Source organism: Myotis nattereri, assembly GCF_964212035.1.
Source record: "Myotis nattereri genome assembly, chromosome: 1".
NCBI classification, from domain to species: Eukaryota; Metazoa; Chordata; class Mammalia; order Chiroptera; family Vespertilionidae; genus Myotis; species Myotis nattereri.
This window is the reverse complement of record NC_138075.1, coordinates 182,434,576-182,461,855: the sequence shown is the minus strand read 5'-3', so window position 1 is coordinate 182,461,855 and position 27,280 is coordinate 182,434,576. Positions and strand designations below refer to the sequence as shown.

General features: G+C 42.9%; 1 protein-coding gene across 1 annotated transcript; it reads left to right on the top strand.

The window, feature by feature from the left end:
- Window positions 1–1,478: 1,478 nt before the first annotated feature.
- Window positions 1,479–27,201, top strand: FAM47E (family with sequence similarity 47 member E; the record flags this gene model as incomplete). Its single annotated transcript, XM_081101005.1, has 8 exons — window positions 1,479–1,546; window positions 4,190–4,559; window positions 8,284–8,423; window positions 10,578–10,728; window positions 13,243–13,428; window positions 19,389–19,538; window positions 24,657–24,734; window positions 26,933–27,201. The coding sequence occupies 8 exons, from the start codon at window positions 1,479–1,481 to the stop codon at window positions 26,996–26,998; spliced, it is 1,209 nt and encodes a 402-aa protein (XP_080957131.1). The 3' UTR covers window positions 26,999–27,201.
- Window positions 27,202–27,280: the final 79 nt, after the last annotated feature.

The window sequence follows — 27,280 nt, the reverse complement described above, 5'->3', positions numbered from 1 at the left end:
AATAGTCCTCAGCAGTTACTGAGGGGTTCTGTATTGCCAGCACTGTTTTAAGTGCTTCACATTTATTATCTCATTGAATCCCCCAATAACTATTATTTCTCCCACTTTCATAGTAAGAAATCAATGAAGCTTATAAACGTTTAAGTAACTGTGCCCAGGAGTACATCATTATTAAGTGGCAGAGCGAGGATTCACCTAAGGCAGTGGGACTCCAGGCCTCTCCATTGTGTGCAGAGAAGGCAGCTAAACACACACAGGTGAAGCTGCTGGAACTAATACCACTCAGGACCCCTTTAATACTATCCAGATCAGTGGTTCTCAACCTTGATTGCACATTAGAATCACCTGGGAATCTTTTTAAAATCCTGATTTCTGGGCCTCATCCTCCGGAAATTCTGTTTCTTTGTTATGGGGTGGGGCCACAACATCAGTAACAAAGAAACAGAATTTCCGGAAGATGAGGCCCAGAAATCAGGATTTTAAAAAGATTCCCAGGTGATTCAATGTGCAGCCAAGGTTGAGAACCACTGATCCAGATAGTCGATGGCTTCCCAAAGGTGGAACTAATTTATTGCCAAATAGTCTGAAAATCAGAAGACATCTTTAAATGACTACAAAAATTATTCTCCCATAACAGACACGATTTCACCATTAAATTTTAACGACTGCAATAATTTTGAGACAGGAGAATGCTTTGCTGCTATTTTCTCTGGACGCAATGCTTGATGTTTAAATCAGAAACACCCCAGAAGTAGCAAGAGAAATGAGCAAAACCAAAGGATACTCATGCAACCCATATGTACATGGGCATCTGCCTACCAGGGCCAACTGATGGGTAACTCACTGCTGGAAGTGGGTCAAGGCCAAAGAATCAGGTAACACACGGGCTGGAATGGAGTCGGGAAATGGCTGGTGACGAAGCCGTGCGCAGCCTACCACGGCAGAGGCTGCGCGCCCAGGCAGTTCCAAGGGCTCTGGAAAGCATTTCAGGCTAAAAGGCCTTCTCACCATGAGACATGGATCTATTTCTTTCCATCTCTGTCCGGTTTCTCTTGCTCTCTCTCTAGCTGCCTTCTTCTTTTCTTTCCTTCAAGAAACATTTTTTGAAAAGGTAGTGAGCAAAATAGACCTGGCCCAGCTTACAGTAAATTTCAGTGCGAAGATGAAAACGCCTTCCCAACAGGTTAAAACATAATGAAATCAAGGACCTGGTCCCCTCCCTTCCCTCGACGCGGTCCCCCACACTCGGGCCTCGGAGACCCCCAGGGTGCGAGGGGAGGGGGAGTGGGTGTGGGGGTGGAGCGTGCAGGGCCCTGTTTCGGGAGAAGCGGCTTCGAGGGGAGGGGGAGGGGCGCCCGGGCAGCTGGCGCCTCTGGAATCCGAACCCCGCGTAGCTATTGTGCGGTCTCCTAGCGACCCCAGAACCAGACGACTCTAACGCCAAGGGCTCAGCGGTCACCGCGAAGCAGAGCGCGACGATGGCTGACCGCAGGCGACTGTTCAGGCCTACTCCGCTGACCAGGGTCGGCATGAATGGCAGGCCCTGGTAAGCGCGTGGGTGCCGTGGGTACCGCGTGGGGGCGCCTGGAATCCGCACTTGCCAGGGCTGGGCCGGGGCCAGGGCCGGGGCTGGGGTGGGGGGTGGCGGAGGGCCACTCGGAGCTGGGCTGCAGGCCGGCCTGCCTTTCCTCTTCAAGGTCCCCAGCACATAAATGATTATAATATAAAATAACCAGCGCTCGACGCTGTTTATCGCAAAGGACACTTTTTTCCCTGTTATCCTTACAACCCCCAGGGAATGCAGATTAAAATACCAATCCCAGATGGGAACCTGATGGCCATAGAGTCCTCTGTGGAGCCTGGTTTAGGGTAGGCGCACCCTTCTCCGAGGCAGCCACCTGGACTCCGCGCCCCGCGGGAGCTCGGCTGCGCCTGGAGCCGTGCGCCACCCGGGGGCGAGCTGCGCCTGGGTTTGGGGACAGCCTCGGGTCCTAGGGCGGTCCGCTGCCATTCTGAGGGCGTGGTGTCTTAGCCACCGGGCAGAAGCCAGGGCTTTTTTCCTTTGCTGATTCCTTGCGCTTATGAGAATGGAATTCTGCGCTTTTGGGGGCTGGGCGACGTGGGTAAAGATCCCCAAATCTAGAATCGGAAAGGCTGGAGTCCAGGGCCAGTGCCCCTCTGGCTTGCAAGGTGGCCTTAGGCGAGTTCGTTGCTCCTTCTGGGCTCAGTTTTGCCTGTAAAACAGGGACAATCAGCCCTAACCGGTTTGGCGCAGTGGATAGAGCATCGGCCTGCAGACAGAAGGGTCCCAGGTTCGATTCTGGTCAAGGGCATGTACCTTGGTTGTGGGCACATCCCCGGTAGGGGGCGTGCAGGAGGCAGCTGATGGATGTTTCTCATGGATGTTTCTAACTATCCCTCTCCCTGCCTCTCTGTAAAAAAATCAATAAAATATATTTAAAAAATAGAACAGAGACAATCAGCACAATCAGTTGTATAGGATTGTTGTGAGGAGTAACTGACAGAGTACAGGTGAAGCAGTTACTGACTGACTCGAGGTATGCACTGGACACGTGGTAGCAATTATAAGCTCTTTGGGAATTCCCTTTATCGCCCATTTTCAAACTTTTTCCCTTCTTTTTTATTGACAAACCTTTTGTGTTAAAGTAATGATGGACTCACAAGAAGTTGCAAAAACAGTGCAGAGGTCCCAGGTACCATTCCCCCAGCTGCTTCTAGTGGTTCCTTCTTACATAATTATAATACAGTGGCAACGGGGGAAATCTACATTGACACAATGTATTAATTAGACTATAAACCTTACTCAGGTTTTACCAGTTTTTACTTGCATTCCTGTGCGTATAGTTCTGTAAAATGTTGTCATATGTACACATCAAGATACACAACTGTTTTCTCATCTCAAGGAATTAGTGCAGTGGTTCTCAACCTTCCTAATGCCGCGACACTTTAATACAGTTCCTCATGTTGTGGTGACCCCCAACCATAAAATTATTTTTGTTGCTACTTCATAACTGTAATTTTGCTACTGTTATGAAACATAATGTAAATATCTGATATGCAGGATGTATTTTCATGGTTACAAATTGAACATAATTAAAGCATAGTGATTAATCACAAAAACAATATGTAATCATACATGTGTTTTCCGATGGTCTTAGGTGACCCCTGTGAAAGGGTTGTTCTACCCCCAAAGGGGTCGCGACCCACAGGTTGAGAACCGCTGAATTAGTGGTTGCAAAAGGGTTGGGGGTGGGGAAAGGAATGATGATTTGAAGGAGTAGCACAACTAAAGGGGCTCCCTTGGCAACCATTAATTTGTTCTCCATATCTCTGATATTGTTCTTTTCAGGATGTTGGTACATAAGATAATATAGGTTAAACGAAATGCCAAGGTCATTCAGCCAAGTTAGTGGCAAGTTGTCACTGGGATCCAGGTTTTCCCACCGCACTGTCTCCCTTTAAACCTATAGGAAGGAGCCCTAGAAGGGGCCGCCACTGTGAGTGTCCTTTACAAAGAGAATGAACAGATGGACTGTGGTGGCAGCGGTTGATAATCATGGGTTAGAGTTACACATAGTGACATGAATAGGCCTTTATAATATTGGGCTTGGTAAACAAATAGTACCATTTATGTAAATTATACATGCACACGAAAGGATAACACAGGCATTATAAGAATGTGTACAAACAAAAGGGTGCATTACAGATCCGTTAGTGATTCTGCTTATGCAGGGGAGAGCGATGAGAGTGGGATATGGAGCCCTAACCAGTTTGGCTCAGTGGATAGAGCGTTGGCCTGCGGACTGAAGGGTCCCGGGTTCGATGCTGGTCAAGGGCATGTACCTTGGTTGTGGGCACATCCCCAGTGGGGGGTGTGCAGGAGGCAGCTGATTGATGTTTCTCTCTCATCAATGTTTCTAACTCTCTATCCCTCTCCCTTCCTCTCTGTAAAAAATCAATAATATATATATATATATATATATATATATATATATATATATATATATATAAAGAGAGTGGGATACGGGGATTACATAGAATAAGGAAAACAGGAGAGGGACCGTACACAGACCAGTGACAACGGGCCATGAACTTAGGAGTGTGATTAACTCAGCCTTCTCTTACCCGGGTCTTGGTGGTTCCATATACCGAGCATGTTCTCTTTCAGGTGTAAAGAGAATTTGCCTTCCCAGTTTTCCAAGAAACATGAGAACAGGCAGTTACATCCCACCTTCATGAACACCCAACGGTGGGTATTTGTGAAAAAGGGACTGGATGACTTCAGGAATGGCTGCCCTTCTTGTGAGAATATGATCACTCGGGGTCTTCCAAAGCATCCTGCCCCCCAGAGGTATAGCAGAGGTCCCCGACCTCCCCCCACAAAGAGGCCGAGCTACCTGCCCATGGGCGCAGCCCTGTGTTCCAGGCTCTCAGCAGCCCAGCAGGCCCGGAAGGCATTCCTGGAGGAAGTCGAAGCCCAGCTGACCCGGCATCCCCTGGCTCGCTACCCCGACCTGGAGGAAAGCATGCCTCTGGAGGTGACCGCCTGTCCTCGGGTGTGGGAGGGCCTTCACGGAGGTGGGGAGGCGGGGAGGGGGGGGAGGGGGGAATGCTAGAAAGAATTCTCCTTAGATAGCTAGGGCATTTTTCCTTGGGGATGACAGCTTGTAAGGAGGAGAGGACGAGGAGTGTCTCCCAGGGTGAGAGTTTTCATGGGGCTTGGAGCAGCCTCCCTTCAGCAGCATTTCCCTTTGCTTCCAGTGAGGCTGCACAACTTATCACAGTCCAGCAACTGGGACCATGAGACTTCTTTTCCCTGGAAGGTTCTACCAGCCTACTTTGCCTGGGACTTTTTTGGGGAGGAATGTGATGGGGGTGGTGGGATCGTTCCGTCTTACTCCTGTCACTTAAACCTGGTCTTGGGAGGTGTCCGTAAGTATTTACTAACTGATAGGTATAAGGCATGTGAGAACCAGAAAGGTCACAGGGAAAATTCACCAAATTGTCAGTCTAGGGGTGGGCGGCAGCTCCTTAATCCTCAGCATGTGTCTCTAGTTGTGTGTGTGTGTGTGTGTGTGTGTGTGTGTGTGTGTGTGTGTTTTTAATCTTCATTGGTTTTCATTGGATGTCGCAGATTGGCATCTTAATGTAGAGAGTCCTAAACTACCACATTAGCATTTTTTAAAGTGTATCTTTATTGTTGAAAATATTACAGTTGTCCCCTTTGTTTGTTTGTGATTTTCTCCCCCCATTGACCCCCTCTACCCTGCACCCACCCCTCCAGGCCTTCACCACTCTATTGTCTCTAGTTCTTGTATCTCCAAAGGCTTCCACACCACCAGGCATGCGGGCTTTCAAACAGGAAGGGGTAAGGGGCAAAGGTTAAGGGTACATGCCAGCTGACTGTTTTTTAATTAGACAAATACAGTTGGGCCTTGAACAGGATCAAACTGCCCAGGTCCACTTACACGGGGATTTTTCGATGAATACAGTTGGCCCTTCCTAGCGATGGGTTTCGCTTGTGCAGATTCAACCGACTGCACATAGAAAACAGTATATTCACATTCCCAACCATGGACCTAAAATACTGGTTTTGATTTGCGGTTGATTGAATCCATGGATGCTACGGCTGACTACAGAGTCAGAAGTTCTGTGTGGATTTTCGACAGTGCAGGGGTTGGCGCCCCGTATCCCTGTGTTGTTCAGAGGTCAACGGTGAGAGCTTTCCAGTAAACAGCTCATTCATCCAGATGCTCAGGCGTCTAGGAAATTGAGTCTCGTGGTCGGCATGGCAGTGTTGAACACAATACGGAACAAGTGTTTTAGATTTAAAGCAAAAGAGCAGAATGGATATTGGGCAGGGAACTAGCAGTGCCTGCTCCCACCCTGCAGTCTGTTCCTGCACAGCGAGCACGACAGTTGTTCAGAAAGCCCCCTAGTGGCCCCTTCTCACTCAGAGGGAAGTCCTTGGCAGTGTCCCAGAGGCCCTGTGTGTTCTGCTCTCTGCCTACCTCTCTGCTGCTCCCCCTCCAACCTGGCTGCCTACCACTCTGCTCTCACTGGTGCAGCCACTCCGGCCCCTGCCTGCTCTGTCTGTGAACATTACAAACATTTCCAATTCAGATCTTTGTTCCTGTGTCTGGGACACTTGCCTCGCATGTCTGCCTAGCTCAGTGGTCGTCAAACTCATTAGTCAACAGAGCCAAATATCAACAGTACAACAACTGAAATTTCTTTTGAGAGCCAAATTTTTTAAACTTAAACTATATAGGTCGGTACATTGTTATTAACTTAATTAGGGTACTCCTAAGCTGGCCTTTGCTAAAAACATCCTCAATCTGAGGGGTCAACCTCAGCGAACGTACCCCCACTTCTTCTAACGCCACTTCTTCAAAATAGGCTCGCCCAGGCTGAAAACCGGCTTCTGTGCATGGGCCACGAAGTTTCAATTGCACTGTACGTGTACACCCGCACGTGGTATTTTGTGGAAGAGCCACACTCAAGGGGCCAAAGAGCCGCATGTGGCTCGTGAGCTGCGGTTTGCCGACCACTGGCCTAGCTCACTCCCTCACTTCTTTCAGATCTTTGCTGGAATGCCTCCTACTTAGACTGTATAAAATAACATTTCCCTTCCACCCTCATGCTCTAGTCCTTACCACTACCTATTATTCAACACTAGAGGCCCAGTGCATGAATTTGTGCACCAGTGGGGTCCCTCGGCCTCAGCCTGGGATTGGGCAAAAACTGGCTCTCCGACATCCCCTGAGGGGTCCCTGATTTCGAGAGGGCTCAGGCCAGGCCAAGGGACCCCACCGGTGCACAATTGAGGCCTGAGAGGGACACGGGAGGTTGGCCAGCCGGGGAGGGACTTCAGGAGGGCTCCAGGGCATGTCTGGCCCATCTTGCTCAGTCCCTATTGGCCGGACCGCAGCAGCAAGCTAACCTACCAGTTGACTGGCCCCTGATGGTCAGTGCATGTCATAGTGAGCTGTTGAGTGGCCTTAGCATATCATTAGCATATTATGCTTTGATTGGTTGAATGGCTGACCAGACAACTGGACACTTAGCATATTAGGCTTTTATTATATAGGATAGCACTTGTCTCCACTGGGCTTCTCACTAGAATAAAAGCTCTGCAGGTCAGTGACTTTGTGTCTTCTACTGTGTACTACCAATACCTGACAAATGGTAGACACTAAGTAAATGTCTGTGCATACTGAATGAATAAATGAATGAATGATCCATGGCAGAGAAGTCTATAGAAAGGACACCTGGAATTTCTAACCAATTATTTTCCACCCAAGGCTTTCCTGCACTGCCTCCTGCAAGCCAGAGCTTCTGAGTCCTGGCAAACAGACTTTTTTCATATACCCTCAGATGGCTCATGGGATTGTGCCCTTATTTCCATGTTTGACCTGCCAACTAGGTGTGTTGGCTTTTTTTTTTTTTTTTTTTTGAGGCCAGATCTCTTTTTATGGTGCTGTGATGACCATCAGCAGCTCTAGATTTAAATTCTATCCAGAAAAAAAGAGCATTTATTTTTGCATAGGCTCAGCAAAATTCCATATCTTAATTCCTGTGGGTCCAACTTGGGTTATGTGCCCGTTAAAACCAGTGTGGGTTAGTCCAGATGGGATTGGCCTGTGAAGTGAGAATGGGGTCAGGCCAGTTCAGATCATTCGATCTGAGAGTGGAAAGAGAGATGGATCTCCAAAGAAAAATCGAGATACTGTCATTTGTAGGAGGAAGAATGGATGCTGGACAGTCAAAAACCACAGACATTCTTTAGAAATACTCAGAGGGGCAGATGGGGACCTGGGCAGACCATTCCACCTAGAGGGGATGGAATTTTGGTCTACGGACTGCCTACCTAATGTCTAGGGCCATGGTCGGCAAACTGTGGCTCGTGAGCCACATGCGGCTCTTTGGCCCCTTGAGTGTGGCTCTTCCTAAGCCTTAGGAGTACCCTAATTACGTTAATAACAATGTACCTACCTATATAGTTTAAGTTTAAAAAATTTGGCTCTCAAAAGAAATTTCAATCGTCGTACTGTTGATATTTGGCTCTGTTGACTAATGAGTTTGCTGACCACTGGTCTAGGGGATGGAGGTTCACCTAGCACCCAGCACAGGATCTGCACCGAAACCAGGGAGTGCTTTGACTGATTAGAAAGGAAAAGCAAAGGGCCGTTCTGTTTTAGAATCAAGGGCCCTCGTTCTCAGCACATTTTTCTTTCCACCAAAACTGTTTTCTGTGTGTAGCTCTTAAAAAGGGTGCTGCAAGTGCTGGATCCTGACAAGAAACTGGAGGATGCATGGGCTCATTGTGAGGGTGTTGAGAAAAAAACCAAGGGACCCACAAAACTGCTTGAAAAACGTTCCACCCGAGCCTCCCTGGGGCTGTAAGTATTGTTCTAAACCCCTCGCTTATTCCTGTCACCGGATGAAGCATTCTAGGAGTGTCCTTCTCAAAGCTCCTCATTTTTAGAATAATTTAGAGAAGCAAAAGTAACTAAGTTGCCAAGAATGAGGGAAAGGAACCTTGAGTCCTGTTCTAAACAGTGGTTTTTTAATTAATGGATGTTAATTAGCCAGCAATGAAGCAAACATCAGCGTGTCCACATGACTCGGTAAGAGCTGCTGGAGAAGAGATACACTGCAGACAGCCTGATTAATTGGCCCAAAATGTCTCATTGAGTTATTTATGGCAGAAGCCCTTTTAGTCACATGATTGGGACCAATAGTTAATTGGATAGCCACCCCCCATCCCCCAAAAAAGTTAATATAGGGAATTGTAAAAGATAACACTTAAGTACTTAAAGCACCTTATTTTACCCTAGAAGAGTGGTTCTCAACCTTCCTAATGCCGCGACCCTTTAATATAGTTTCTCATGTTGTGGTGACCCGCAACCATAAAATTATTTTCGTTGCTACTTCATAACTGTAATTTTGCTGCTGTTATGAATCATAATGTAAATATCTGATATGCAGGATGTATTTAGGCGACCCTGTGAAAGGGTCGTTGGACCCCCAAAGGGGTCACGACCCACAGGTTGAGAACCATTGCCCTAGAATATAACTGCATTCACATTCTATCATTTAGTATAAAGCCTTTTTTTGAGTATCGGTCTACTGCTTGGATTTCCAAGTCATCTTTTTTTTTGCATAAATCGCAGCAGTAATGACACCTTCATTGAATCTTTCTAAAGCCCTGAGCTTAATTTCCACAGAAACAACTCTTGTTATATTTAATTAAAAATGTAAATGCAATGAAATATGTATACTTGGCATAAGTAGATGTGGGATATGCATTTGACTTTTGAAATTAACTGGTGTCGCTTGCAGGCACTGAAGAGCATAGGTGTCCTAGGGAGAAACCCATCAACGGCACCCAGACCACTGACAGGGCCCAGAACCATGGTCAGGGTGTTCAGTAGGGACATGTAGAGCTTTGCTAGTTGCACAAGTAGGTACCTGGAGTGAGAGAAAATGCACTGTATTAAATTATACACGTTTGTGAGGGTGAGACACAAGGTGACCGGAACTCTACTGTTCTGGCCCGAGTGTACCCCCTGGTAAATTTGGGGAGAACAACTGAGGATACTTATCTCAGCTCTGCCCTTTCACTGGGAAGCAAGCTCCCCTCTGTTTCTTCCTTCTTGAGGGAATCCCCCTGCTCAGGACAGGATTGGACAGTCTGCCCATTTCTGGGTTTCAGTGGGCAAGTCCTCTTGGACCTGAACCCATGTCTTCCAATGGGGCTGCTGTCAGTAATAATTTGTATTATTTTTCAAGTTGCTCAGATCCTTGGTGGGGAAGAGGGAGCAGCGTTATGTGAAGGGATCCCCTTGGAGACTCCAACTGTGGGTCAGTGTGACCCTGGGAGCATCTTTAAATTCTTGGCCCTCAGTGAGCCATTAGCTAGTTATTATGGTCTGTAAATTTATCTCAGTTCCTAAAAAGAAGCCATTGACGAGGGTATAATCAAGGATGAAGGGTGGCTGATTATGATCAGATTTATAGTTTGAAATGACTATTTTGGCTGCAGTTTAGAGACTAGGTTAGGGATTAAGGGCTGGGGATCCTAAGAGAAGATTCAGAGACACCAGTGAGGAGCCTTTTGCAGCATCCAGAGAAGACAGAACTAAAATCCGTCAGACTTGTTAATAGGCTAGGTTTTAGGGATGAGGAACAGAGGGGTCAGGGATGTCTCCTACTTGTCAAGATTGTCTGAGGCCGTGGCAGACTCCAAGCAAAGCAATTTACGCTTTTACCTGGCACATGTCTTAATACTGGTACTCATAATCTTAAAAATCACCTTATAATGGTAAAATGCTATATAAGCTTTAATTGTTATAACTAATCATGTCATTCTCTTTATGTTATTGATAATAGGGATGGAATCTTTGAAAAATTTAAATAGTGTGAGCTTGCAAGAAACTGTTGGAAATACTTGTTTTATGTTCTGCTTTCCCCCATGATACCTTTTGAAATCCATTTGGATTCATGGTGGCTCATATTGTAGTGATCATATTTGATGATCCCATTGTCTTTAGTCCCAAGAAGACTCCTCTGTCGAAGAAGCCACGCCAATTGCTTTCTGAAGAGAAGCCCAGTGCAAAGGATTCGCTCCACAAAGATGGTCCTAATCCTTATGAAAATGTCCGCAAATCAGTGAGGGACTTCTGTGACTGGGCTGCTTCGAATGTACGTTAGTAGTAATACAACTTTTAAAGTCACATTCAAAGTTACTTTTATTAAAAAACAGGGTTTGGCTATCATCTAAGTCATGCAAAGTCATAAAGGAATCTTTATGACTCTCCCACCACTTATAATAGAAGTGTTTTCTATCGGTGACAAGCTTGATTTTCAGTCCCTTATGACCAAGGTCTCATCTTTACCTCAGTTATGCTCCCTAGGGCCCCATCACATCACCTGTGGTGTTTTCTCCATGGCATTAGCTTATACTTTCCTTCCATGCGTTATGGTTTACCTCACTGACTCTGCTTGCTATATTTCTGCTTCATCATTATTTCACCCTGGTTTCGATGCTACTCCTCCCTTTATGTTCCTGACTCCATTTCATGGCTCCTCTCTATGAATGTCACCCCAACATCAGCTTCAGTTGCTCATGGCCTCATTCTCTCTGTGCTCCCCAATTTGTATTTTCTAAAGTGGGATTGTGTTGAGTCTGTAGAGGAGGAAAAGATAACTTTCCTTTTAGCCTTCTAAGTTCTCTCTGGGGCTCCTATAACAAAGTTCAGATTAACAAGAGAAAAATAAGCAGAAGTTAATTAACACGTATACATCGTATATACATGGGAAATACCCAAGGAAAAATGAGTAACTCTCCCAGGTGGCTTAGAATTCAGGCTTAAATACCATCCTCAGCACAAGACGAAAGAAAGAAGTGTGTGGGGAGCCAGTTATAAGGAGATGACCAGGAAAAGTAGGTAAACTAGAGTGAGGTTTGCTGTGCAGACTTAAGTATGTGCCTTCTCCATTGATAAGCGTTTCTTATGATTTAGAGTCTTCCTTCTCTCCTGGTACAGAGAGTGAGACACCCTTACAACTGGAGATTTCCCTGTGAATGTAAATTTCTCTTACAAAAGGGTAATTTCGTATCCTGTTTCCAGAGCTTTTCCTGTTTTGTCTGCTGAGTCTCAAGACCATCAACTCAAAATAGTTCTTATGCCAGAGGCATAGTTTGGAGTGGCATATTCTGCTGCCCTTCAAATCTAAGCTATTTTTTAGCCACATCATAGGTCAAGGGTCAGCCTACCAATTAGCTACTCTTTATGTACCCATCTCCACTCCCACTGGCTGTGGCCCGGGGAAGGCAGCAGAAGGGGTTGTTCTGTGCACAAAATATGTAAGAACCTAAGGTAATTACAACAGGAGAGAAGACTGAAAATCAAAATTAAAGTTATATTAAAATCTTAAAGGTTCTTGAATTCTGGTACTATAAGGGTTACCAGTCTTTTTCAGTAGAATTGTTGAATTTTTTTAATGTTTAATAAGTATCTGTTAAGTGAGTGAATATTTAATACATATAACAAAGTCAGTTATACAATCAAGGCATGTCAATTGGCATTATTGTTCATATCTGAAAAGTCATTAGTATGCTATGTGTTTTCTAGGTTGAGATAATCTCTTTATGTGTTTTATATGTTGAAATCCTGTCAGTGGAAATATATATATGAATGTTTATTATTGCAACAGTCAACCACCTTCTCCAGCAGGAGCCCTGATGGGGCAGCTTCCCTTATGAGGGTCTGCGAGCAGAACAAACACTTTTCTAGACATGCCTGGAGAAAACCTCTAGGGTTGTCACTGCTCTAAAGGATTGGAGAAATTTCTTTGGTCAAACAGACTGACTTTTCCCCAGGCCCATTCATTCGCTCAGGGACTCACTGCTTCTTGCAGGTCCTAAATTCTCTCTTAAGGCAAAGTCCTCCAGGCCCCAAATACAGTTGACCTCCTTGAACAAGATGGTTTGAACTGTGCTGGCCCATTTATACGCAAATTTAAAAAAAAATAAATGCCCATACTGTTTTCTAGCCATGGTTGGGAGTCCAGGTGTGGAGGGCTGACTCACACCATTTTATAGAAGGGACTTGAGCATTGCAGGGGGTGGGATAGGCTGGGGAGTTGTGGAGTGTGTGAGGGGTGTGGTGGGAAGGTCCTAGAGCAGTGATGGCGAACCTTTTGAGTTCGGCATGTCAGCATTTTGAAAGACCCTAACTTAACTCTGGTGCCATGTCACATATAGAAATTTTTTGATATTTGCAACCATAGTAAAACAAAGACTTATATTTTTTATATTTATTTTATATATTTAAATGCCATTTAACAAAGAAAAATCAACCAAAAAAATGAGTTCGCATGTCACCTCTGACACGCATGTCATAGGTTCGCCATCACTGTCTTAGAACCAACCCTCCTCCCCTCCCTGCAAATATCAAGGGTAGTTAGGTTTTGGGGAGTCAGGAGCTACATAGGATTTTCAGTTGTGCTGGAGGTCAGCCCCCCTAAGCCCCCTCCCCTGTTGTTCAAGGGTCAACTATGCTTCTTGTCTTCACTGAATGCTGACTGAGCATTTTCTCCTTCTCCAAACTACCTCTTCTCCAGCCATGGTCAAATGCCTCCCTTAGATTAAAGAAGAAAGCAAGGAGCATTTCACCATCCGTCCTTGACTTGTGCAATGTGATGTTCTTCCAGGGAAGCTCGAGGATTGATGAAGAGTACATCATGAAGCAATTTGACATTAACTATGAGAGGGGAGTCAGCCATAATACGCTCCGCCCGATGAAGCTCAGCGAGATTCCTGGGGAACTAAAGAAGGAAGACGGGCTCAGGAAACAGCAGGAATCAGAATTTTTCCAGGAACTAGAGCCAGAACCTAAGGTAATTACAACAGGGGAGAAGACTGAAGATCAAATTTAAAGTTTTATTAAAATCTTAAATTCTGGTACTATAAGGGGCACCAGTCTTTTTCAGTAGAATTCTCAACATTTTTAATGTTTAATAAATATTTGTTAAGTGAGTGAATATTTAATACATATAACAAAGTCAGTTATACAATCAAGGCATGTCAATTGGCTTTATTGTTCATATCTGAGGAGTCATTAGTATGCTATGTGTTTTCTAGGTTGAGATAATCTCTTTATGTGTTTTATATGTTGAAATCCTGTCAGCGGGAATATATATGAATGTTTATTATTGCAACAGTAAAATGCTGCAGTTAATGACCATGAACACTGTTCATTTTATGTCCAAAGAATTCTTGAGTTTTTAGGGAAGTCTAACTGACCACACACCATCATTCCTGATCGCATGCTTGCCTGATCATTAATAACTTGCTCAGTTTCCCAATACCAATTTCCTGTGAAGGTAGAACAAGGTAATAGAGAGGGGAAATAACACACTACGTTCCAAAGGGAAGTATTGTGGGCACCTAAGTGCTTTTCCACTTTTTTACACAATGTGTTATTGCAAATATACACACAAGTCAAATGTGCCAATCCAACAAAGACTTGAGTGCCTAAATGGGAGTTGGGGTGGGGAGATAGTTCCTTTCTCTAAAAGTAAAAAACTATATATTATCTTCAGCTACTCTCTGTATTTTACACATCATTTTTTATACTATATTTCCAACATTTTGGACATATTAGCCTTGTCCTTTACAATCTAACACAATCGACTGACCTATTTTTACATAATGATGTTTTCTATCCCTAACTCTATTGCATAAGGTTTATGAAAACTACGCATTCCATCACTGATATCAGCTCTTCAAATTTTTCCATTTTCCTCTCATCTTTCTAAAGGGTAAAATGCAAACTGTTGCTGGAAAAATTATGTCCATCACACCTGCGGCCTGAACCCCTGCTTATCCTGAATGAAATTGCTCAATTCCTTGTACTTATAAATAATTGCACAAACTCTTCTTTATAAACCACTGTGGTTATTGCCAAAATTGAACTTCTGACTGGCAGATGGAAGGTCACTGTGCAAAAGTTCAAAATCTATTTCCACATGGTCCTTCTGCTGGTGGTGAATTCTTTCAGCTTTCGTTTGTCTGAAAACAGCCTTAGTCTGCCTAGGTTTTTCAAGATCTTTTTGTTGTTATATTATTCTCGGTTCCCAGTGTTTGGTTTGCTGGTTTGTTTTCAGAACTTTAAAGATGTCACGTCACTGTCTTCTTGGTTGAGTTGTTTCCAATGAGAAATCATCTGTCACCCTTACCTTTGTTTTTCTGGATATGTTTTATTCCTTGGCTGCTTTTAACATTTTCTCTTTGTTACTGTTTTTGAGTAATGTGATCATTACATACCTTGGTGTATATTTCTTGTAGTTGGGGTTTGCTGAGTCTCTTTGATCCATGGGTTTATAGTTTTCATCAATTTTGGAAAAAGTTTTACTGTTATTTCTTAAAAAACAGTTGTTGGTCTCTCAACCCAACTCCCAGTGAAACATCCATCTTATATAAAAACTGCTGTTTGAAATTTTAACCCTGCTATTTCTGGCTTCTGTAAATGCTTGCTGGCTTAAATAATAAGGAAAATAAGACTATTCCCATTTCAGAGAGGCCATTAAACCTTCTCCAGACAAAGTTATCAGTGCTGGCATCAGGCCAAGCCTTTGGTTGAGGTCTCAAAGCCCCAGCACATAGGGTCCTTTAAGAACTTGCAAAGGGAACCGGAAAAACCCCATATTTGGGAGACAACGAAGGTAAAATGGTATAAATACAGGAAACTTCCTGTATTATTTTGCCCAGAATTTGAGAGACATTTTCCTCTGGGCCCACACATAATAATAATAAATGTAACTCCATCTCTCTAAGCATTGCTTGGTTCTTCTCTGGTTTTCTGTAACACCAGGACTGTAATTACATGTTGTTAGACTGCATAAAGTTGTCTCATAGCTCATTGCTGCTCTGTTCAGTTTTTTATTATCTTTTCTCTCTGTTTCTATTGTTATATTTTTAAATTCTCTAATGTTTTTCCCTCCTGCTATGTCTAACCCGCTGTTAATCCTAGCCAATGTATTTTTCATCTCATTCATTATAATTGTTATCTTAAGAAGTTCAACTTGGGTTTAAATATATATATATATATATATATATATATATATATATATATATATATATATATCTTCTGGCCTAGCCAGTGTGGCTCGGTGGTTGAGTGTTGACCTATGAACCAAGAGGTCACAGTTCAATTCTCGGTGAGGGCACATGAGGCAGCCAATCACTGATTCTCTCTCATCATTGATGTTTTTCTCTCTCCCTCTCCCTCTCCCTTCCTCTCTGAAATCAATAAAAATATATTTTAAAAAAAAATAAAAAAATACATATCTTCTGTGTCTCTACCTAATCTTTTGAGCTTACAGAATTATAATTCTTTTAATGTTCTTGTCTGCTAATTCTAACATATCTATTTGTTCTGTGTGAGTTGCTATTAAAGATGTCGCTTCACTGTCTTCTTGGTTGAGTTGTTTCCAATGAGAAATCTTCTGTCATCCTTATATTTGTTTTTTCTGCATATGTTTTACTCCTTGGTTTATTTCCTCATTGTGGATTATGTTTTCTTGCCTCTCCACATGCCTGGTGATATTTGAGTAGATGAATTTTATTTTTTTGGGTGCTGGGCATTTTTGTGTTCTTATAAACTTGAGTTCTGTCTTAGGGCAGCAGTTCTCAACCTGTGGGTCGAGACCCCTTTGGGGTTCGAATGACCCTTTCACAGGGGTCGCCTAAGACCATTGGAAAACACATATATAATTACATATTGTTTTTGTGATTAATCACCATGCTTTAATTATGTTCAATTTGTAACGATGAAATTGGGGGTCACCACAACATGAGGAACTGTATGAAAGGGTCGCGGCATTAGGAAGGTTGAGAACAACTGTCTTAGGGTATAGTTGAAGTTATCTGGAAAAGTTTGATCCTTTGGGTCTTGCTTTTAAGATCTGTTGTGAAGGACCAAAGTAATGCTCAGTCTACGGCTGATTCCCTACTGCTGAGGCAGGACCCAGCATATTCTACCCAGTGTCCTGTGAATCCTTAGGCTCTCAGGAGGGAGTGGGCACTGTCCCTGCCCCATGCGTGCTGGGCACTGTTCTCTCCAATCCTTTGGTTGCTTTCTTCCCGGACCTCTGGTAATTTCCTCTCACACACACTCTGTGCAAACCTCTGGAATTCCCTTTCTTTGCAGTCTGGACTGCAAACTGTAGCTGCCTTCATCTTCCTGGATTTTCAGTGCTGTCTCCTCAACTCGAAGTCCACTGGGCTCCTCCTGGGCTCTCCCTGCACTGTGGCCTGCAAACTGTCCAGTGAGCCGTGTCAATTGTGGGGTTTGTCTTGTTGGTTTCCTGCCTCTCAGGGATCATGGTGTTTTATTATTTGATGTCCAGTGTCGTAAACGCATTTTAAAAAAAATACTGTGTTGGTTGTGTGTGTGCGTGTGTTTGTTTGTTTGTTGCAGGTGGGAAGGTAAATCTGTTTACCCTGTTCCAGATGGAGGTCCCCATGTGTATTTTTTTTACCCCATGTTCTCTCAGGCGTGCGGTACTCTTTTCTTTGGTGTTCTTTAAAACTCTGAGCTTTCCCACTACCTTACCTCTGCTCACAATATTCTCTCTACCTGAACTACCCTCTTCCAATGTCTACATGCTTGTATCTCTCTTTAGGCACAGTTTACATGACAATTTGTTCCATGGGTTTTCTCCTGGTCCTTTGATTGACATTAATTTATTCTTACTGCTAATCTCTCACAGCCATCTGTGCCTCTCATGTGCCTGTATGAATGAATTACCCTAGTATATTCATTCACCCATTTGTTTATACATTCATTCAAAAAATAATTCTTAGCATCTACTACTATGTGCCAAAAAGTGCTCGGAGCAAATGAAGGACTATCTCCTGCACTTAGGAGCTTAGAGTCCAGTAGGATCAACAGGTCAATGATTAACTACAATAAAATGATGTCATGGTTTGTACAGGACAGAAGAAGTAATCAATTTCACCAAGCACAGTTAAGGCGCCATAGAAGACACTATGCTTGTGCTGAGTCTTGAAAGAACACCAGTCACCCAAGAACATAACATAATGTAGATGCAATAATTCTTCCTTCCCTTTTCCCTCTCTTTCCTTCCCTCCTTCCTTTAATTCAGTGGATCCCAACCAAGGGTGACTTTTCCCCCCAATCCCGGGGTATTTGGCAATGTCTGGAGATGACAGTTTTGGTTATCCCAATTTGGGGGGTGCTACAAAGAATTATCCAGCTCAAAATATCAATAATGGCGAAGTTAAGGAATCAGACTGTAATTCAACAATTACTTATTGAGCACCTATTGTGTCCTAAGTATTGTTCTAGATGCCAGGGGGATGTAGCACAGAACAATCTCAAAAGCTTGCATTTTAGAGGGTGAAAGGAGAGATAAGCAATCAGAAAAACATATAGCTTTTCAAATGGTGATAAGTGCTATTGAGAAACATGAGTCAGGGAAAGAAGACAGGACTATTGTGAGGTGGTTATAATTTTTAAACTGGGTGGTCAGGAAGTATATTACTGAGAAGATCACATGAAATAGGTAAGGGAGTAAGTCGTGTGGGTGTGTTGAGTAAAAAGCATTATGACAGAAGGAATAGTGAGTGCAAAGGCCCTGAGGCGAAAGCATGAAGGGAGTGCTCTAGAAACAGCCAGAAGGTCAGTATGCTTGGAACGGAAGGATCACAATGCTAATGTAGATCTGAGGAGAGGGATTTCCCTCCCTCTGTCCTGTTGCATTCTCTCTGCTTTAGACAGGTGCATCTGGCTGGACCCTTGATGCCCGACACATTCCACCTCATAGTTTCAATATGAGTGAGAAGAGAGAAGGGCTGGATCTTTGTGCTTCTTGTATCTTTGTCGCTCCCAAGCATTAGACCCCGCCTCCCCTTTGTGATGAGACAATATGTGGTTATTGTATCCATAGTATCCATAGTATCCAGCATGAACCAACAGATGCACTACTGAGAAATGGGAGAAAGAAAAGAATGACATCTAGTTGTTTTCCTCTTTCTTCTTTTTTTACAAAATATGTTTTTATTTATTTCAAAGAGAGAAGAAGGGAGAGGGAGAGGGAGAGAGAGACACTGATGTGAGAGAGAAACATTGATCACTTGCCACCTGTGTGCACCCAACTGGGGATCCAACCTGAAACCTGGGCATGTGCCTGACCGGGAATCAGGACAATGCTCAACCAACTGAGCCACAATGGCCAGGGCCCTCCTTTTTCTTCTAACTAAAGAGGCAAGAGATGGGTGTTCGATAGCATTTTTACAAGGCCGAGCACAGTGTTGGGCTAGTAACTTATCATTTTGGTTGAGTGAAGGTTGTTTAAGGTCATTACCCTTTGGTGAAATATGTGATTTTTACATGATTTCTAGCTGCTTTATATAATTCTCTCCTTTGATCTTCCCAACAGCCCTATGTGTGGGTACTGCTATCTTAGTTTACAGATGAAGAATTTAAGTAACTTGCCCGTTGACTTTAATATCTGCTAAGTGGAGGAAGTTGGATTTGAAACCAGATATCTCTAAATCCAAAGACCATGCTTAATCACCACATTATTTTCTCAATCTCAAACTCTTCATGTTACCTTTGTAAATCAAAGCATACTGAAGCTTCATAAAATACTTTGGCAAGGATAAATCATAAATTCAAAATAAATGACATTGCTTTCATAAGCTAAATTTTTATAAAAATGACACCCCCCCCCCAAAAAAAAAGCACACACACACAAAAACACCAAAAAACAAAACAAAACAAAACAACAACAACAATGAATGGAACCAGGAATTATGTTATTTTCCATAGAATACTTCTAAACCAAAGCACGTGAAGATGCGGTATGGATCCTGGTATCTGCACCCAAAACTGTGGAAAAGACAAAGAGCAGATGAACCTTTGATTGGCCCCAAGGCTTTACACAAAGACGAGAATTTAAGAGAGGAGCAGAAGAAACAGGTATGTGTGTATGCTGTGGATCATCTGAACTAAACATTATCAGTGCAACTGCACCCTCATATTGCAGGTGGAGTCTCTGATTAATGTAGAGGCTTCTGAAAGTCTCATAGCTTATATAGGGAATCCAGCAATGAGAATGCCAAGTCATTAGATAGGGAATGTCTAATAAGCAAGACTGGAAATTTCCTGGCTTCATGGTGGACAGAGATATCGCCAAAGATGGGGCAACTACTCACTGTACTTCTACTATGCTTGGTCCAGGGTTCATGGATACTTTGGCTGTCCACAGGGTGTTGTGACCAGGTAGGACCACCTCAGTACTCAGAATGGATATAATGTCGCCGAAACCGGTTTGGCTCAGTGGATGGAGCGTCGGCCTGCGGACTGAGAGGTCCCAGGTTCGATTCCGGTCGGGGGCATGTGCCTGGGTTGCGGGCACATCCCCAGTTGGGGGTGTGCAGGAGGCGGCTGATCGATGTTTCTCTCTCATCAATGTTTCTAGCTCTCTGTCCCTCTCCCTTCCTCTCTGTAAAAAATCAATAAAATAATAAAAAAAAAGAATGGATATAATGTCATGGGTTCTCTTTGAGTACCACAATGTGAGGCCTATTTTTAAAAAAGTTTTTAATCTGTAGTGAATGAATATTAAAGAATTTCAAAATTGCAATCAGGAAACTTCTTTTATGCAATTCAGCAGAGTTGCAGGAGCTGAGAGGAGAAGGATAAAGGCTGATATCACAAACAAAAAATGTGCTCTAATTCTACTACAAATAAACTCTGCCTGCTGATCTCTTGTGTACAGGTATCTAATGGAAAGAAGATCCTCATTGCAGTCCTGAAAACTTGGAGATGATGACACAACACTTGTGCAGGACTCCAATGAGAATATGTGTGAAACACTTCCCTTTTTCAATAGACCCCAAACTTCTTCCAGATCTCAATGTGAAAACACTTTGAAAAAGTAAAATGCTATACAAATTTGGCTACTCATTCATTCATAAATCACTCATCAGCTGCCTCCTTTAGATTGGAGGAGGATGGTCATTTTAATATTTTCTAGTACTGGCCATGAAATTCTTATTTTGAGATGTGAGATAATAATGTAAATAATATACAGCACTATTTCTTGATGTATGTTTTTGGAGCTGCCTATCTAAATTTATGTGAATTTAATACATAACATAAAACTATTTCATTTGCATTTTTAAAATATAACAAACCATTCTCAAATATTTTAAAGGAAAAAATAGTTACAAAATTTTTTGTTTAAAGTATCTAGAAGTTCTCTTTTTAGAAATATATTCTTAAAGACTAAATGTTAAAAACAAATAATTTTCCAAAAATATTTTATTTTGACAGCAAAATCTAATAAAAGAAGTAATATATAAATTTTGGAAATATGGCTGATAGGACTATTACAGTAAAAGATGGTTTATCAGACAGTTTAGACACAAAAATGATTTAAAGCAACAGAGTCGTTCTATAATGATTTTTATAAGTCACAATTTTGTAACTTGAAGATTGATTTACTTGTGTACCTGTGAATTGGGGGGCTACTTGGCTATGGCACCCCAATTCACAAGACACAGATGCAGGGTTGTGCTAGTAAGGGACACTCACTATGATGACATTGCTGTCTTTCTGGTAACATGAGTCTTGACTGCTACTGATTAAGTTTGTTTGGAAGGTGAAATGCTCTTAAAGAACTGAATTACAATGATATAATCTTACATATCCAATTTTTAAATTCAGATAAATGAAAGGAAAAACCAAGTGAATGCATGAATACTCCAAAGATACTGGGACTGGATCAAGTCTTTCTTGATAACCATGCCTTTTGGAGTTAAGATCTAAAAATTGTGAATATACTGTTGAATAAGAAAACACTTCTGTTTCTTCCTCTACCACTCTCAACTCTAGTCACCAAATGTGTTAAGTTCCCCTCCTCCCACACACACACCAAGAAATTCTCTGATTCTCTGAACATCAGCTGGTGTCCTACAATTTAATGTAATATTGGCATTATCTATCTGGAGATAAAGTCAGATCTCATAAGATAAGGGCTCAGTCCCATGAGACTGCCCTCATTTCAGATGTGCTTCTGACCAACTGGCTAAATACATCACAGGTTCCCACAGCCACCTCCTCAGATTCAATCATCTGCTAGAGCAGCTCACAGAACTCAGGAAAACAGTTTATGTATCAGATTACCATCTCTCTATATATAAAAGGCTATATATATATAGTTCCCTTTTACTTTGGTCCCATTAAGGCCAACCCCAAGGCAGGTGCATCGGCAGGGAGACAACACATCTGACAGCAGAAACCAAATTGGCAGAATAAAAAGAGAAAATGCCAAATCCTATCTCTTGGCTCCTGTCTGAGGAAAAGCATCTTAGCTCTTTCTTCCAGGGGCCTGAGTCCTGGTGTTTTGATTTTGTCAGGGTGCTGAAGCCTTCCCATGAACAACTGAGCCCCTCAGCAGGTCTTGTGAATGTAACCTACACACCTGAGGTATTTTATAAAGAGTCAAATGATTCTAATTAGTCAAAGTGTCTCCTCAGAAGTTCAACCAGGAGAATGGGAGTTCGATCGCTTGCTATGATGTGCACTGACCACCAGGGGGAGGTGAAGAACATGGCAGGCAACCAGCAGCTATGGCGGGGTGCAGAGGTGGCAAGGGGGAAGGAGGCAGGGAGGCAGGGAACCATGTGGTGGCAGTGAGGGAAGGAGGAGGCAGGGAAGCAGGGAACCATGTGGTGGCAGCGAGGGGAGGAGGAGGCAGGGAGGTGGGGGGGGGGGGGAACTGCGCAGTGGTGGTGTGCGGGCGGGGACGCAAGGAACCTGATTGGTCCTGATCGCTGGCCAGGCTTAGGGACCCTACCCGTGCATGAATTTTGTGCACCAGGCCTCTAGTCTACACTAATAAAAGACAAAGATGCTAATTGACCATACCTTCGCTACACCCCAAGCCACGCCAACCAGCCAATCAGAGCGACTATATGCAAATTAACCCAACCAAGATGGCGGCCGGCAGCCACGGAGCTGGAGCAAGCAGGAGGCCTGGTTGCTGGGGCAATGGAGGAAGCCAAGCTTCTCGCCTGCCCTGAGCCGGCTGTGGCCTCCGCTCATGGAAACAAAGTTTCAATTATAGAAGATAAATAAATCCCAGATACCTGCTTCCAGCCAGCCTCCACTGGGAGCTTGGGTGGCTGGGGGCCGTGGCCAGCATGAAAACAGCCATCAGCCCCTCTCCCAGGATGGCCACACCCTCATGGGTGAGGGTCCCACTGGGGGGCTTGGCCAGCCTGCAAACTGCCATCACCCCTCACCCAGATTGGCCAGGCACCCCAGGGGGGGCCCCCACCCTAAAGGGGCTGTGGCCAGTCTATAAACAGCCATCAGCCCCTCACCCAGGATGACCAGGTACTCCTATATAATAAAAGGGTAATATGCAAATTGACTCTAACAGCAGAACAACTGGGAATGACTGGTCACTATGACACACACTGACCACCAGGGGGCAGATGCTCAATGCAGGAGCTGCCCCCTGGTGGTCAGTGCACTCCCACAGGGGGAGCTCTGCTCAGCCACAAGCCAGACTGACGGCTGCCAGCACAGAGGTGGTGGTGGGAGCCTCTCCCACCTCCTCAGCAGCTCTAAGGATGTCTGACTGCAGCTTACGCCTGCTCCCCGCTGGCAAGTGAACATCCCCCAAGGGCTCTCAGGCTGCCAGAGGGATGTCTGACTGCCAGCTTAGGCCCAATTCCCCAGGGATCGGGCCTAAGCCAGCAGGTGGTCATCCCCTGAGGGGTCCCAGACTGCGAGACAGCACAGGCCTGGCTAAGGGACCCCCCCCTCCCCCCCACGAGTGCACAAATTTTTGTGCACCAGGCCTCTAGTTTTATTATAAAAGGGCACACTTAGGAGCAGCCACATGGAAGAGATACATAGGACAAGGGATGTAGGAAGGGGTGGGCATGGAGCTTCTATGCACTCTCTAGGTGTGCCACACTCCCAGAACCTCCACATGGTTACCAACCTGGAAGCTCTCTCAACCTCATCCTTCTGGGGTTTTATTGGGATTTCATTACACAGGCATGATTGATGGTTGGCCATTGGGAGGTGGAGCTGAACGTGTCAACCCTCTCTTCACATGGCTGGTTCTTCTGGCAACCAGCCCCCTTCATGGGACTACCTATGGGCTCACCAAAAGCCACCTCAGGAATATAAACTCCCCTGTATTGAAAGGGGTTTGTTATGAATAACAAACCTTTCACCTTTCACCTTTGTGGCTCTTATCACTTGGGAAATCCAAGGGATTTTGGGGGCTTTCTGCCAGTTATAGGAAGAAAAGCAAATTTATATTTAAATTAAATTTATTGGGGTGATATTAGTTAATAAAATTTTATAGGTTTCAAAATATAATTCTATAATACATAATCTTTTATTGCATTGTGTTTACTACCCAGAGTCAAGTCTCCTTCCATCACCATATATTTGACCCCTGTTGTCTGTTCTATGAATTTTTGTTTGTTTTCTCATGTTTATTCACTTGTTTTCAGTTTTATATTCCACATATGAGTAAAATCATATAGTTCATGACTTTTTCTTTCTGGCTTATTTCATTTAGCATGATATACTGAAGATATATCCATGTTGTCCCAAATGGCAGTATTTCATCTTTTCTTATGGCTGAGTAGTATCCCATTGTATATGTACCACATCTTCCTTATCCAATCATTTATTGGTTGTTTCCATGTCTTGGCCACTGTGAATAATGCTGCATTGAACATAGGGCTACAAATATCTTTGTGAATAATGTCAACCATAGTATCACAATGGTTATTCTTAAGTTGGTTAGATTCCAGACATTTTAGGTCAATAATTGTCTAATTGCTAAAATGTATGAGTTATCCTTAATATAAGGGTTAGAAAAGGGGTAGGGAAAGGAGAGAAAGTTGTACATCTTTTGAAAGCCTTTGTATTCTTTAACTTGTGAATGTAACCTACACACCTGACGTATTTTATAAAGAGTCAGATGCTTCTAATTAGGACAAGTATGAAATCAAGCTTCTGACTGCTGGTTGTTAATTTAAAATGTGAACTTTCTTTTAGGAGGAGGAGTTTGCAAAACTTCATGGACCAGCTGCCTTTAAGGATTTCATTCTAAGGAAGGGCTACAGGATGCCAAGTGTGAGTAAAGGGTCATTTCAGAAAGACCTGCTGAGGGGCTCCGTTGTTCATGAGAAGGCTTCAGAACCCTGACAAAATCAAAACACCAGGACTCAGGCCCCTGGAAGAAAGAGCTAAGATGCTTTTCCTCAGACAGGAGCCAAGAGATAGGATTTGGCATTTTCTCTTTTTATTCTGCCAATTTGGTTTCTGCTGTCAGATGTGTTGTCTCCCTGCCGATGCACCTGCCTTGGGGTTGGCCTTAATGGGACCAAGTAAAAGGGAACTATGTACAGGGCATGTGCCATGCAAACTCTGACTGCTACTAAAACACTCGGAATTCTCTAGGAAGTGTTTAAGTTTCCTTTGCTTCTTTGCTTCCATATCTAAGGACAAAGAGCTGTGGCTTGTATCAGGACAAAATGGGGTTGGCATTGACAATATCATCATTGTCGACCTCACGGGGAAACAGACCAGAGCAAAAATTCACTTCCTGGGACCCACCAAGGTCTTCTGTCTTTTCCCCATTTTCTCTTTTGCCTGTCTAGTTTCCCTCCCTTAACTGGCAAAGCTGGCCCAGCTGCCTCCCACATGGAGCAGCCCCCCTTGGAAGACTCCGTAACGGGTGGAGTGGGAGGTTGGACCATTTAGCAGGAAGTTCTGCACCAGCCCGGCCAGAGGCAGAGCTAGCAATAAGTCACGTGTTTGCCAGCGTCCTCTGTGTGCACAGCCCAGAGAGGTTTCGAGGCCATGTAGCCAAGATGGTCGAAGTTCCTGGAAATGGGATACAGAATTTCTTTTTTCCCAAGAGTTAACAATAGCTTATACTTACTGACAAATAAATATATTTACCAGGCTCATATACAGACTGATTTCAAAGTTAAATCAGGCAAGGTGAGGGGAGGTCTAGAAGATGAGGTAGGGATGGGGCTGAAAGACTCCATTACATAGCTAGGATGAAATTTCTCCTCTAGCTTTCAGCATCAATGATATATATTTAATATACTTATATACATTTATGCACTTATAATAACCTATCTAGTCTGTATATAAGGTCACAATAGTATATATATGATATACAAAATATGCTTATATAGTTACATAATTATATGATTATATATTTAGATAATATATGTAAGTATACTTAAGCATAAGTATAATTATGTGATATATAAATCTCTCTCTCTCTCTCTCTCTCTATATATATATATATATATATATTACTCTTGCCATGACTATGTATCTATGTAGATGTATATTTACATATATAGCTATATATACACTCTATAATCCTTATTTGCTCTTGATGTTGTAATGATTTATAGTTCTATTTTAACATTCTTAGTGGCAAAACATTTTTTTTCCCGTTCTGATTTGTCCCCTGTTGGTTTCATCCATTCTGTATATGAACATTTAGCTAAATTTTGGGCAAAAGGAAGCATGCCTGACACTCTGGCTATACTCTTTTAGCTGCAGTAACTAAAGAGAGATGACGTTCCTGGTACATCTGAGTCCTCTGAGAACACCTGTCACTCAAGCCTTTTCTTCTTACATGCTATATTCTCTACTTTACCAATAAGATTTTGACTAAAAGAGAGAAGGGAATCTATTGAAATATATATATATATATATATATATATATATATATATATATATATATATATACAGACACACACACATATACACACACACAAACTGTCATTACTTATTTAAACTTAGGTATGAAAATTCATTCTCTTTTAACTCCTATAATGTCTATGTACACTGTGTATAACATACAGATTCACATATGTTATATGAGCATACATACTTACTAGTATATACACATTCCAGTATCTGCTGCTGGGTTATCTGTTCTGTGCATTACCCAAGCTTCATTAAGTCTGCTACACAGATAAGAGCCAGGCCTTTAATAGCAGGGATGAGCAGCACAAGGCTATGCTGAACTGGGGTGGGCTGGGCTGGGCTGGGCTGGCTTGGGTACCAAAGAAATGTAAATTAGATCTAAGTATTTCTGATGTTGTGCAGCTACCTTCCAAAGCCCACCATTTATCATTGTCTATCACCATGAGATTTTGAGTACTATGAGGATATATGTTATAGAGTGTGAAATTGTAAATTTGGGTATATCGTTGTGGTTTTTGGCAGGACTGTACAATTTTTATTTGCCAATCTATGTTTTTCTCATTCTTTTCTTCTTCTTCTTTTTTTTTTTTTAGTTCCTGGAGAATATAAATACCAAGAAGGAATGTGATTGCGATTGTAAAAAGACTCCTAGAAAATAACATAGAAGAGTTTAGGAAGATGATTAGACAGATTTTATTTACTATATAGTATTTGGCTATTTTTCTCTCTCACTGAATAGATGCAAAATTTATGATGAGTGTCCCACCATGGATGTACAACTTTGACTTAAAGGTATCCATACATTTTATACCTAATGCTTATGAACATTTCACAGTGGCCTTCTGCTTTCATTAATCAATATTTTATATATTTTTGCCAAATGTGAGATCAATAGTCATATATAGTCTTCTTACATATTTGTAGCATTGTAAATTTAACAT